The following is a 13,689-nucleotide window of genomic DNA, read 5'->3' on the forward strand; positions in this document are numbered from 1 at the left end:
CCTACCAGTATTCAAGTTCGGCATATCAGGTATTTGTGCCAAATTTGGTCCAATGAATGAAAATACATCCTGCATATCAGATATTTACATTATGATTCATAACTGTAGCAAAATTACAGTTATGAAGCAACAAAAATAATTTTATGGTTGGGAGTCACCACAACATGAGGAACGGTACTAAGGGATCGCAGCATTAGAAAGGTTGAGAACCATTTCCCTAGCATAATCTTTCATGATTTTTGAGGATGCTCAAAATATAAGCCCTGCTTCAAAAATAAGCCCTAGTTATAGTTTGTAAAAAGATAATGTCCAGGCAGCTATAAATGTAAAAAAGTAAAATCGATTGGCAATAGAATGTAGCCGGACATCTAAACCCCTGACCAAGGAAAGCAAATATTCCCAAAATAATCACACTCAACAGAACCCAATGTTGATTTTTGTTCATGACTATCAGGAAATGTAGATTGTTGTACACGGAAAAAGGAAATAGAATAACAAAACATTCATGATAGAGTCCAGGACTTGGTGTGTTATGATGTCATTCCAGAATATGATGACATTGACTATATTTGATTTTTTTTTTTTTGGTTCAAGAATAAATGCAAGTTGTTGCTCATGGAAAAATAAGATATCACCTGAAAATAAGTCCTAACGCATCATTTGGAGCTAAAATTAATATAAAACCCTGCCTTATTTTCAGGGAAACAGGGTGTTTGGGCCAGACTGTGGCACAGCTGGTTAGCAGCCAGCTGCAATAAATCAGTACTGACCGAGAGGTCATGGGATCGAAGCCCGGGTCAGATTGAGCTCCCAACCATTAATAGCCTAGCCCGATGTCCACGTTTTTTAGTAGAAAATCTAGGTAACGCTTATGCAGGGAGGCTAATTTAACTTAATTTACGACACCATAAAAACTGCCAGCAGCGTGTGGAAAGGAATGAGGAAGTACTACCATCAAGTGGTTAATGAAGCGGCAGCTATCAGTATTTTAAAAAACTCTAAAATCAGGACAGTAAACAAAGAACAGCACCCTGAAAACAGGGGAATTCCAGACATGAAACTATCAGGGCCAACTAACATCTCCCAACAAAGGATCCCAGCCAGGCTTTGAAGCTGCAAGGCTTTTCAATGACAATCAAAGTGATTAATTGCAACATTCACACTTGCCTTCAAGTGGTTTTTCTATACATTATAACTGTATTCTCAATTCGCTTCTGCCATGATAAATAAATAAACTAATGCTTTGTCCCCAATCCTTGTTTCCACGACAACCCAACATTTTCAAGATCCAATTGTCACAGGGAAAGAAAGTGAAGTGAAATCTTTCAAGCAGGCAGACAGCAAAACAAACACCACAGGGGTGTTAACCCTTCCCTATGCTATCCAAAGCTAAGAGATAATATATATATATTTGGCTAGAGTAACAATTAAAAATGTATCTGTTCTGATTTACATATTAATTCTGTATTTTAGAATGTATTTTATGAATGTCCGATGTAAGTTAATAATTTTCAACTGTTTTATAGTGTATTGTACAATTTTTATATGTGTTTTATTGTAAGCCGCCCTGAGTCCCCTGTTGGGTGAGAAGGGCGGGATATAAATATTGTAATAAATAAAATAAAATAATAAATATCTCAGCTATTGCAGCTATTGCAATGTAAATTGGTAGAAAAGAAAGGCAGATAATGACAGTGTGATTAACCAAAATTCGGTTGTGATAGTCCTTGTAGTTCTGAAGGAAAACTAGTTTTGTTTTCCATACCTCACAACCTCTGAGGATGCCTGCTATAGATGTGGGTGAAACGTCAGGAGAGAATACTTCTGGAACATGGCCACACAGCCCGAAGGACTTACAACAACCCTGTGATCCCGGCCATGAAAGCCTTCGACAACACATAGTTTTGTTTTGGTTCTCATAGGTTTGGCATGGGGATTTGGTTAACCCAGTGGTTCTCAACCTGTGGGTCCCCAGATGTTTTGGCCTTCAACTCCCAGAAATCCTAACAGCGGGTAAACTGGCTGGGATTTCTGGGGGTTGTAGGCCAAAACACCTGGGGACCCACAGGTTGAGAATCACTGGGTTAAGCAGTCAAAATCCATGAATAAACCAAGTTTATTTTTATTTTTGACCTGAAAGATTTTGGGGGTGGTTTGAACGGCGCTCCAAGCAGTCATGCCGGCCACATGACCTTGGAGGTGTCTACGGACAACGCCGGCTCTTCGGCTTAGACATGGAGATGAGCACCAACCCCCAGAGTCGGTCACGACTGGACTTAACGTCAGGGGAAACCTTTACCTTTACCTTTTGAACCCTTAAACCTCATCCTTTGTTGTGTGTGAGGAAGGACAGTCCTGGAGAAGCGGGAATTGCTTTGCTGAGGGAGATTTTGCGTGGACCACTGGAGGCGGAGTCTCTGTCTCTCTGTCTCTCTCTCCGCCCGCCTCCAGCCGCTCACTCTGTGCCTCGCCCGCCGCCGTGATGTCCGCCCCGTCTGTCCTGCTGCTGGGCGCCTGTTGCTTCTTCTGCTGCTTCTTGTCCTCCTTCTGCAGCGGCTCCTTGGCTTCCCCGGGGGAGACGGAGCCTCCTTGCCCGCCCTGCGTGCCCTCGGCCTGCCCTGCCTTGCCGCCGGGAGGCTGCCCGCTGGGCAAGGTGCGCGAAGGCGGCTGCAGGAGCTGCTGCTGGAGGTGCGCCCGCGGCGAGGGCGAGGCGTGCGGCTTCGGGGGAGCCGGAGCAGGAGCGGGGCGCTGCGGAGCCGGGCTGGAGTGCCGGCGCCGACCCTCCGCCAAAGGGCCCCGCGGGGTCGGGATCTGCCAGTGCAAGAGCCGCTACCCGGTCTGCGGCAGCGACGGCATCACCTACCCCTCCGCCTGCCAGCTCCGCGCCGCCAGCCTCCGCGCCCAGGGACGAGGCCAGGCGCCGGTCTCGCAGCGCAGCAAGGGCCCCTGCGAGCAAGGTCAGCAGCACCACGCAGGAGGAGGCGTTGGCCTTCTCACCCAGGCATGGGCAAACTTCGGCCAGGCTCCGGGTGTTTTGGACTTCAACAGCCGGTAGGCTGTTAGGAATTGTGGGAGTTGAAATCCAAAACACCCGGAGCCTGGCCGAAGTTTGCACATGCCTGTTCTAATATCCCCATCATCGTGTTATCGAAGGCTTTCATGGCCAGAATCATTGGGTTGCTGTGAGGTTTCCGGGCTGTATGTCTATGTTCCAAAAGCATTCTCTCCTGACCTTTCACCCACATCAAACATCCCGGCGTCCCCTTGGGAACGTCCTGGCAGACGGCCCATTCTCTCACACCAGAAGCAATTTGTAGTTCCTCAAGTTGCTTCTGGCACACAAAAAACCCCATATCTATGGCAGGCATCCTCAGAGGTTGTGAGGTCTGTTGGGAAACTAAGCAAGGAAGGTTGTTGTATGTCTTTCGGGCTGTGTGGCCATGTTCCAGAAGTATTCTCTCCTGACTTTTCACCCACATCTATGGCAGGCATCCTCAGAGGTTGTGAGGTTGTGAGCAAGGAAGATTTATATATCTGTGGAAGGACCAGGGTGGGAGAAAGAACTCTTGTCTGCTTGAGGCGAGTGTGAATGTTGCAATTGATCACCTTGATTAGCATTGGATGGCCTTGCAGCTTCAAAGAACATTCACTGTTTTTTAAAAGCATTGAATTTATGCCGTTGTTTGTTGGAATTTGCCCTGAGACCCTTCGGGGAGATAGGTTGGAATAGAAATAAAGTTTTATTATTATTATTATAATTACAGTAGAGTCTCGCTTATCCAACACTTGCTTATCCAACGTTCTGGATTATCCAAAGCATTTTTGTAGTCAATGTTTTCAATACATCATGATATTTTGGTGCTAAATTCGTAAATACAGTAATTACTACATAGCATTACTGTGTATTGAACTACTTTTTCTGTCAAATTTGTTGTATAACGTGATGTTTTGGTGCTTAATTTATAAAATCATAACCTAATTTGATGTTTAATAGGCTTTTCCTTAATCTCTCCTTATTATCCAACATATTCGCTTATCCAACATTCTGCCGGCCTGTTTATGTTGGATAAGCGAGGCTCTAAGGAGCCTCCGGTGGCCAAGGGGATAAAAGCCTCATGACTTGAAGGTTGGGTTGCTGACCTGAAAGCTGCTAGGTTCGAATCCCACCCGGGGAGAGCGCGGATGAGCTCCCTCTTTCAGCTCCAGCTCCATGCGAGGACATGAGAGAAGCCTCCCAGAAGGATGGTAAAACATCAAAACATCCGGGCGTCCCCTGGGCAACATTCTTGCAGACGGCCAATTCTCTCACTCCAGAAGCAACTCCGGTTGCTCCTGACACGAAAAAAAAGCAAGACTCTACTGTATCTGTGGAAGGTCCAGGGTGGGAGAAAGAACTCTTGTCTGCTTGAGGCGAGTGTAAATGTTGCAATTGATCACCTTGATTAGCATTGGATGGCCTTGCAGCTTCAAAGAACATTCACTGTTTTTTAAAAGCATTGAATTTATGCTGTTGTTTGTTGGAATCCACCCTGAGACCCTTCGGGGAGATAGGGTGGAATAGACATAAAGTTTTATTATTATTATTATTATTATTATTATTATTATTATTATTATTTATTACAGCCTGGATGATTCCTTCCTGGAATGATCCTTTGTGGGGAGGTTAGCTGGCCCTGATTGTTTCCTGTCTGGAATTCTCCTGTCTTCAGAATGTTGTTCTTTATTTATTGTCCTGATTTTAGAGTTTTTTTTAATACTGGTATCCAGATCTTGTTCATTTTCATGGTTCCCTCCTTTCTGTTGAAATTGTCCACATGCTTGTGAATTTCAATGGCTTCTCTGTGTCGCCTGAATGGTGGTTGCTATCGGTACAATGGTCCAGCATTTCTGTGTTCTCAAAAAATATGCTGTGTCCAGGTTGGTTCATCAAATGCTTTGCTATGGCTGACTTCTCTGGTTGAGTTAGTCTGCGGTGCCTTTCATATTCCTTGATTCGTATTTGGGCAATGCTGTGCTTGGTGATCCCTATGTAGACTTGTCCACAGCTGCATGGTGTACGGTAGACTTCTGCAGAGGTGAGAGGATCCCTCCTGTCCTTTGCTGAACATAGCATTTGTTGGTCTGAAGACAGTCTGTAGGTTGTGTTTCTTTATCAGCATCCCTGTGCAGTCTGTGGTTCCCTTGATGTATGCAGAGCACTTGATGAACCAACCTAGACACAGGATATTATTTGAGAACACAGAAATGCTGGACCACTCTAACAACCACCATGTCAGACTGGGAGTTGTAGACCAAAACACCTGGGAACACACAGGTTGAGAACCACTGGGTTAAGCAGTCAAAATCCATGAGTATTATGAGTATGATGGCATTAGTTTACCATAGTGCTTCAAAAAACTATTTCGGCAGCATTATTAAAAGTTTAAACTGCACTAAAGGTTGGAATGTGCGTAGAAAAAGGCTTGGCGCACATTCCATGAAGCACTCTTGAAGTTTAAAATCTAATCTATTTACTTTCCACTGGGTGAAGAAAACTTTAATGCATTGTGCTGTTTTTATATTAATTATTGTGGTTACTCATAAAGCTAGAAATCATAAGATCAGAAAATGGCACAGAAACCTTGTGGCTGGTTCAAATGGCACATTTTATTATTAGCTCCTTTTATTGAAGTTTAAAGTCTCTCTTCCAAAAAAGTGCTTTTCAGAGGCATACAATCCCACAATCCATTTCATGACAGTGTTTCCTGCAGCCCTTTTTTTTTTTTTTTTCAAAATCAGATCACAATTTCTCCCTAAATGTGCAAGGACGAATAGCAGCAATTTCATAATAGCAGGAATTTCATTGATGCTCAAAGTGCATTGTCAGTTTAGAGTTTAGACCCTTGTAACTACTGTGTTTAATTGGTAAAAGTCAGAACAGTAAAGTATATGTACAGTAGAGTCTCACTTATCCATCATAAATGGGACGGCAAAACATTGGATGAGTGAAAATGTTGGATGATAAGAAGGGACTAAGGAAAAGCCTATTAAACATCAAATTACATTAAGCACCAAAACATCCTGTTTTACAATAGATCGACAGAAAAAGCAGTTCAATACACGGTAATGTAATGTAATAATGTAATTTACTGTATTTACAAATTTAGTACCAAAATATCGCAATGTATTGAAAACATTGACTACAAAAATGCCCACTGCGTTGGATAATACAGAACGTTGGATAAGTGGAAGTTGGATAAGCGAGACTCTACTGTATATATAACTTTATTACAGTCCATGGACCCACAACTGTTAAGTGAATAACATACAAGAGTTTACAGAACAGTAAAGTATCAAGAGATTAGGCTTCTCCTCCGTTCTAGGGGATTTCAGGATCTGTTGATGCCCAAGGCTGTGTGTCTTCCAATAACTAGGGACCAAGTCGGGTAGTTAACACATTTTGTTGCCTGCTGTTTTGGGAAGGAGGAGCAGGGTTTTGCTGTATAACCCCACACTCTACATGGGGTTGCCTTTGAAGACTGTTCGGAAGCTCCAGCTGATCCAATGGGCAGCAGCAAGGTTGCTTACCAGAACGGCGTACAGGCAACATACAACTCTCTTGCTACACCAGCTCCACTGGCTGCCAGTTCAAAGTGCTGGCTTTGGCCTATAAAGCCCTAAATGGTTCTGGACCAGTTTACTTGTCCGAACGTATCTTCCCTGTGAGCCACCTCGAAGATTAAAATCATCTGGGGAGGCTCTGCTTTCAGTCCCGCCTGCTTTTGAATCGCTACTGGCAGGGACGAGAGACAGGGCCTTCTCAGTGGTGGCCCCTCGGCTGTGAAACTCCCTCCCCAGCAACATCCGATCTTCTTTCTCCCTGCTAGCCTTCAGAAGGAAAGTAAGAACATGACTCTGGGATCAGGCTTTCAGCAATTAGTAGAGGGCAGAAGTAGACCTGGAATTATGTACAATTTGACGACGGAATGGCCTCGGACTATAGTAGTAGTAAACTTTTCTTACGTCAGTGACCAGCTCGTAGCAGGGGTACCCAGTTCTGTACATCCATGTCAGACTTGGTTAATAATAATAAAATTATAATAAAAAATGTAAAAACCACTATAAAATTGAATTATTTACCAATTTAAAATCTAGGCTAAAGACCACATACAAGTAACTCGGACTATGATTTTCGGATGATGTGATTCTAATACTGAATGTAATTGTTTTAAAATGCTTTAATTGTTTAAAATGTATTAATTTTAAACATTTTAATTGATTTTAAGTGATTGTATATTTTCAAGGCATCTAATGGTTGCCATATGTAAGCTGCCTTGAGTCCCCTTCGGGGTGGAGAAAGGCAGAGTAGAAATAAGGTAAATAATAAAAGCATCCCAGTTTTGTTCTAACATCAGTTGGACCTAATCCCATTGAGCTCAAGGAGTTTAGCCACCTCTGAAGTGTCATTTCTAAAGGGTTGTATTATTTCAGCAGGACTGAAACCAGGAGCTCAAAACAAGTTTATGAAGCTTCTGTGGTCTTTTAGCGCAAATTCAACAGTGGTTAGCCTATCACGGAGCAAGAACAGAGTATTTCTTAAAAGAGCAACGCTGTGTGGTGGAACCGAGAATTTTAAACTAATATTAAGTACATATAAGAAACCAGGCTGAAGAGACCTCAGCTAAAAGGAGTTTCTCTTCACCAAAATGCTGCATGGAGACTCTGTTTCTACTCAGTTTGTAGGGTTCCCCTTTTACTTGCAATATACCCTATTCCACTAACAATCCCACCAACAACCCCACCAACAATCTGTGCTGCATAGGCAGGGCTGGAGTAGGTCTCATGTGTAGCAGACACTTGGGCATTTGGCTGCACTATTGGTAGGCACCCCAATCCTTATCTGACCCAAACAATTGTGTGCTCAGGAGTTTATTCAAACTTGAAGAACTAAACTGGACTCATGATACTTGCATTACCCCCCTCCCCCAACACTGTAATTTGAATTTAAGGGATTTATTTTATTTTATTGCTGCTGTTAGCCAACTCCTCTGAACAAATCTTGCCAAGAAAACCTTGTGATGAGATCGTCCTAGGATCTCCACATGCCAGAAATGACTTGAAGGCACGCAACAAGAACACCAGATGAAAGGTTTACTTTTAAATACACAATCCTGGTCTGTTTCTAATACAGATCTTAAGGCAGTAGTGAAAGTGAATGGGTGGAGGTGCAATGACCAGAGACTATGATTTGACTATGACCAGGGACTATGACTCTGGAGACCAGGAAATCTTCTCATCGTCATGAAACCCATTGGGTGATTTCGGGGAAGGCACACTTTCCCAGACTCAGAGGAAAGTTATGACAAACACTTACTGAAAATAATAAATATAATAATAATACTTTATTTATTCCCCACCACCATCTCCCATAGAGACTCAGGGCAGCTTACAAAATCGCAAACAAAGATGCCATACATGAAATACATAATACATAAAATAAAATACATCAACATGAAAACAATAGTAACATTACATAAACCAGGTATATAAATTAGATAAAACAACCTCTATTAAAATAGAATCAATTCGAAAATCCATGTAATCAATAAAGCAGCCCAGCTGAATGCACAGAATGTAGATATAAAATGCTAAGTGATTGGCAATCAATTCTGGTTACTGTCTAAATGTTATCAATTCCTGCTGGAAAAAACAAGTTTTTAACTCCTTCCTAAAGTGTTGTAGCGTAGAGGCTTGTCTAAGTTCCCTGGGGAGGGAATTCCAGAGCCGGGGAGCCACCACCGAGAAGGCCATAAGTTGGAAATAGTTTGAAACCATACAGCAACAAAGATCAAGTGCTAAGCTCCAAGTTTTGGTCTCAGAGTACCATAAAGGAATGGTTGTAAATCTATTTAATGGGAAAGCTGAGTTTTGTATGAATATCCCGATATCTGCCCTGGGTGGGAAGACCTTGTTCTTTTACCCCGAGGATATAAAGGCAGGATACGGTTACCCTGTGATGGGTGAAAGGTGAAGAAATATCTTTCCTGGTTTGTTTGTTTCTCCGAAGGAGAGCACAATCTTAGATAGGAGGGAATTAAGATTGTGGAGGAGGAACAAGAGTGAGGCTACAAGGCCATCAATCTCTGCAAGATATTTCTCTGTTTAATGTAGAGATACATTGCCATTGAACTTGTAAGTCTAATTAATCTGTGTTTTGATAATGAACAGATGGGTTCATTATGTGTTTGATCCCTTTTAAAGCCTCCTAGGCCAGTGGACATACTCATGTCTTGTGGCGTCAAATTGCCTAATTCAGTTATTAGTTATGAACAAAAGTATTTTATTTTGCTTGTATTACATTCAGCTGTCCAAGTTTGAAAATGTCAAAATAGCTGATTTCGCCATGAGTTGGCACTAATGAGGTTAGAAGGAAAGAGAAAACAGTGCAGTTAGCAAAACACCAATAATTGTATTTAGCAGGTAAAGAATGGTCAATTTTTCAAAAGAATATAAACAATAATCTGTCCTGATACTCCATGCTGTGTGCAAATGTGTTGTGTAGTCATTTCCCAGCTAAAAGCTCATCTTTTCTACAGTATTTTCACATTTCTGGACTGTTATTTCTGAGACTTGCAGAAAAAGATGTTCCACCAACAGCTTTACAATATTCAGAATCGGCAAATACACTTTGTCTTTCAGACACGGGTTAAACATCCCTTATCTGGAATTCCAGAATCCGAGATACTCCAGTATTGTTCACATGGGTGTCTGAGATAGTGATAGCTTTGCTTTCTGATTGGTCAGTAAGCACAAACTTTGTCTCATCTACAGAATTATTAATACTGTGCATAAAACTACCTTCAAGCTATGTGTACAAGGTATACATGAAACACAAATGACTGTTGTGTTTGGACTTGGAACTCCAATCTCCAACATATCTTATTATGTATATACTAGTATTCCAAAATATGGAAAAATACAAAATATAGAACAGTTGCTTGGCTGACTCTGCATTTGAAAAGGAGACCACACTGGAGAAACATTACTGACCTCTCAGTCTGACCATCCATTAAACTTTAGTATTTACTAGAGTTATTGTTCATTAAAGATGTTTAGTTAATCTGTGACCTCTCATTTAGTAAAGTAAAGGTAAAGTTTTTTCCCCTGACATTAAGTCTAGTCATGTCTGACTCTGGGGGTTGGTGCTCATCTCCATTTCTAAGCCGAAAAGCCGGCGTTGTCCGTAGACACCTCCAAGGTCATGTGGCCAGCATAACTGCATGAAGCGCCATTACCTTCCCACCGGAGCGGTTCCTATTGACCTACTCACAATTGCATGTTTTCGAACTGCTAGGTTGGCAGAAGCTGGGGCTAACAATGGGAGCTCTCTCCGCTCCCCAGATTTGAACTGCTGACCTTTCGGTCTGCAAGTTCAGCAGCTCAGCGGTTTAACCCACTACATCACCGGGGGCTCCTGATCTCTCTTTTAACCATGTTAAATTTATTTAAAATGGTTAAAAGATCTCTCTTTTAACCATCTTAAATAAAGTTGCATCTTACCAAGCACTCAATATGAACGCCTTTTGAAAATAATGAAGGAATTACAAATTAACTTTTAACAATGCCATAATTGAGAACAGTTCTGGATTATTGTGAGGGAAAGCAACTCTTGGATCACACCCCAATATGAGCCTAGGAGCTAAATATGATTTCTAGTTTAAACCACAGTTGTAGATCAGATGAAACCATGGGACTTACACACCTATTAATTTACCATCCAGCAATTAATGTACAGTGTCTGCTTTAGTTGGGATTCATTACTGTATTTGATGTAGCCTAGATGTGCCGCATCCCTAGAAATGCTACCTTCTTTTAAGGATGCAACAGCATTCTTGAAACTGGCCTCATCAGTAGTGCCATTTAAAGCAATTTGAAACAGCATTGTATGATCAGAGTAGACTCATATAATGCAAAATGCAATTCAGTGCAGTTAAACTACATTATATGAGTCTAGACAGAACATATAATGTAGTTTCAAACTTTATTATATGGCAATGTAGATGAGGTCTCTGTCTTGAATCGAAGCTGTTGTATTTTCTTCAGTAGTTTTGTGTTTCATTCCTTCATTCTTACCTAGTACAGCCTTAACATGCCAGGATTGTCATGTAGGGGCACAACTCATTTTCATGTGTTAGCAACTAGGTTTGGAAATATTTTATCCTTGGATCTTTCCTGGATGAAAATTGCTAATGTGTATTACACATGCACTGTCATTTAATTTGTATCTGGCCATTATGAACATACGGTATTGTGTCTCCTGCCTGAGGAATCATGGCAGTTAAAAGGAATACGGTCGGAGCTCCATTTCTACATATTTAATCATCTACGGCTTTAAAAGGTTAAATATAAAAATCCCAAAAGCAAATCTTATATTTTGATACTTGCTGAGATTCCTTCCTAGTCCATGAGATCCTGATTTTGAATATACCTTCTTTTTATTCATTCCATGGGAGCTTTCAGATATTTTTGTCACAGTGATTTAGTATGACCAGAACATGGAACTTTAAGCTTTTCAAAGTGTAACAAACTGGAATTTGTGCTCAGTTTCCAACATGCCCTGGGAATACCAAGATGAAAGGATTGTGAGGACAGGACCACACAGGCTGGACGGGTGATTTAAAAGTTGCCAAGGAAATCACCATTTTTAAAAAAGAAAGTACAGAGAAGTGCCTGAGATAACCATCAGTCTCTTAGAAGTTACACATTTTTCCCCTCATAGTAGATCAGCAAGGACTCAAGTGTGGAAGTGTACAAATTGTGAGAAGGAATTCAAAAATAGCAAGTCTCTGCTGGTGAGCAAAATCCTCTAGTATTGATTGCTGTTCACTAATTACTTAGAGCTATGTCTCCGAATCTATTATGGACAACAATAAAAGAAGATGCACCCAACAATGTAGTGTGGCAGTCTCCCATAAGTCTCAAATTAGGATAATGTGCTTTCCACTGAGTACAGTAAGAGAGGCCGCACAACGTCCATCTTTGTTATAGAGTAAAAGAAGAGACTGACCTAAGGAAACCATGAAAATTCATGCAGAATTAGATCTGGCTGTGCTCTGTTATTAGGGATTCAAGATCCTGCTGTGGTGGTTGCATAGGAACAGCTAGCACACTGTTTTTAGTTAACAGTCAGATTTGTTAAATAGAATTTTAGAAGATGTTGAAGTGGAAATTAATAATCCCAGTTGTATTTCCTGGATGTGGACTGGACACTTCTTGTTAGTAACTGATGTAAATCCACACCAAAAAATTACTGTATATATAAGAGACTGTGACAGCCATTTTTAATAGTAATTGTCTGCTGCACTCTCTTTACAGAGAGACTATGCAGTAACCCTTATTTTTTAAAAAAATCACCATTACCATTTCACTACAACTCAAGTGCTCAAAATGGCATGTCATCATACTTTCAAGTTTACGGCAAATTCAGAATCAGTTTTCAGTTACATGTAAATCTGTGCTCTCTTTTAATCCAAGGTGCATCACCTAATGAAAATGAATGGGCAACTTCAACTGCAAAGAATCAACCATCCACTCCTAACCAAATATACTTTTTGTAGTGGTGTCTCTTTACCCTTGGCCATCTAAAGACTTGGTTCTTCAGTTTAACAGCTGAATAAATAATAATAATAATTAAAAACAACACTTTATTTATATTCTGCCCTATTTCCCCAAGGGGACTCAGGGCAGATCACAGTACACATACACAGTTGGCAAACATGCAATGCCGTTTGGAAACAGGACAGAACAGAATAAGACAAACAGAAGGAGGTATGTAGTCTTGAAGTCCAGTTTTTTTGGTGCCTTGGAGGTTGAGTTTCGCTCAGATTCAGTCACAGAGAGTACTGTTGCTTCATTCTCTATGACGAAGAGTCATCAGGACTTCCTCCTTCCTCTTGGTCACCACATCTCTGGTCTTGTTATTCATGGTGTCGCAAAATACCTCCCCCACAATTTACGGTACCTAATTTCTCTACTTACAGCTTATAAACTGTTTTCAAACTGCTTAGGTAAACAGTGAGCTGGGCTTGAGGTCGAGCGCTCCCCCTGACCAACCGGGCTTTGAACTGGCCACCTTTCGGTTGGTAGATCTTATTACTGCTGGTGATTTACCACCTGTTCTACAGCCCAGCCCTGTGTGCTATTACATGAATCCTTGTGAATATCACTTGTTCAAAGAGTTGACTTCTAACAAGGTCATGCTTTTCTTGATTAGTGGTTTTCCAAAGGTAGGTGTCCACATAATCATGGAGATTCACATTTGCCAAAAGGATATGTACCCATAGACTGGGTGCAGTTATGTTCCAGTGGCTTATGTAATAAGTTACGTTTTGCAATAGGTTATGGAATGTCCAATATATGTCCATGTTCCAGAAGCATTCTCTCCTGACATTTCGCCTACATCTATGGCAGACATCCTTAGAGGTTCTGAGGTTTGTTGGAAATTAGGCAAGTGGGGTTTAGGTACTTTTGGAATGTCCAGAGTGGGAGAAAGAACTCTTGTTTGTTTGAGGCAAGTGTGAATGTTTCAATTGGTTACCTTGATTAGCATTGAATGGCCTTTTAGCTTCAAAGCCTGGCTGCTTCCTGTCTGGGGGAATCCTTTGTTGGGAGGTGTTAGCTAGCCCTGATTGTTTCCTGCCTGGAATTCCC

General features: G+C 41.4%; 1 protein-coding gene across 1 annotated transcript in view; it reads left to right on the forward strand.

Annotated features, from left to right (window-relative positions):
• Positions 1-2,436: 2,436 nt before the first annotated feature.
• Positions 2,437-13,689, forward strand: part of igfbp7 (insulin like growth factor binding protein 7) — a 37,900-nt gene continuing 26,647 nt past the window's right edge. Inside the window, exon 1 of the mRNA XM_062971703.1 lies at positions 2,437-2,957. Within this exon, the coding sequence (XP_062827773.1) occupies positions 2,483-2,957 (475 nt within the window). The 5' untranslated portion in view covers positions 2,437-2,482. The remainder of the gene's footprint in view (positions 2,958-13,689) is intronic.

Source organism: Anolis carolinensis, chromosome 2 (genome assembly GCF_035594765.1).
Source record: "Anolis carolinensis isolate JA03-04 chromosome 2, rAnoCar3.1.pri, whole genome shotgun sequence".
Lineage (NCBI taxonomy): Eukaryota > Metazoa > Chordata > Lepidosauria > Squamata > Dactyloidae > Anolis > Anolis carolinensis.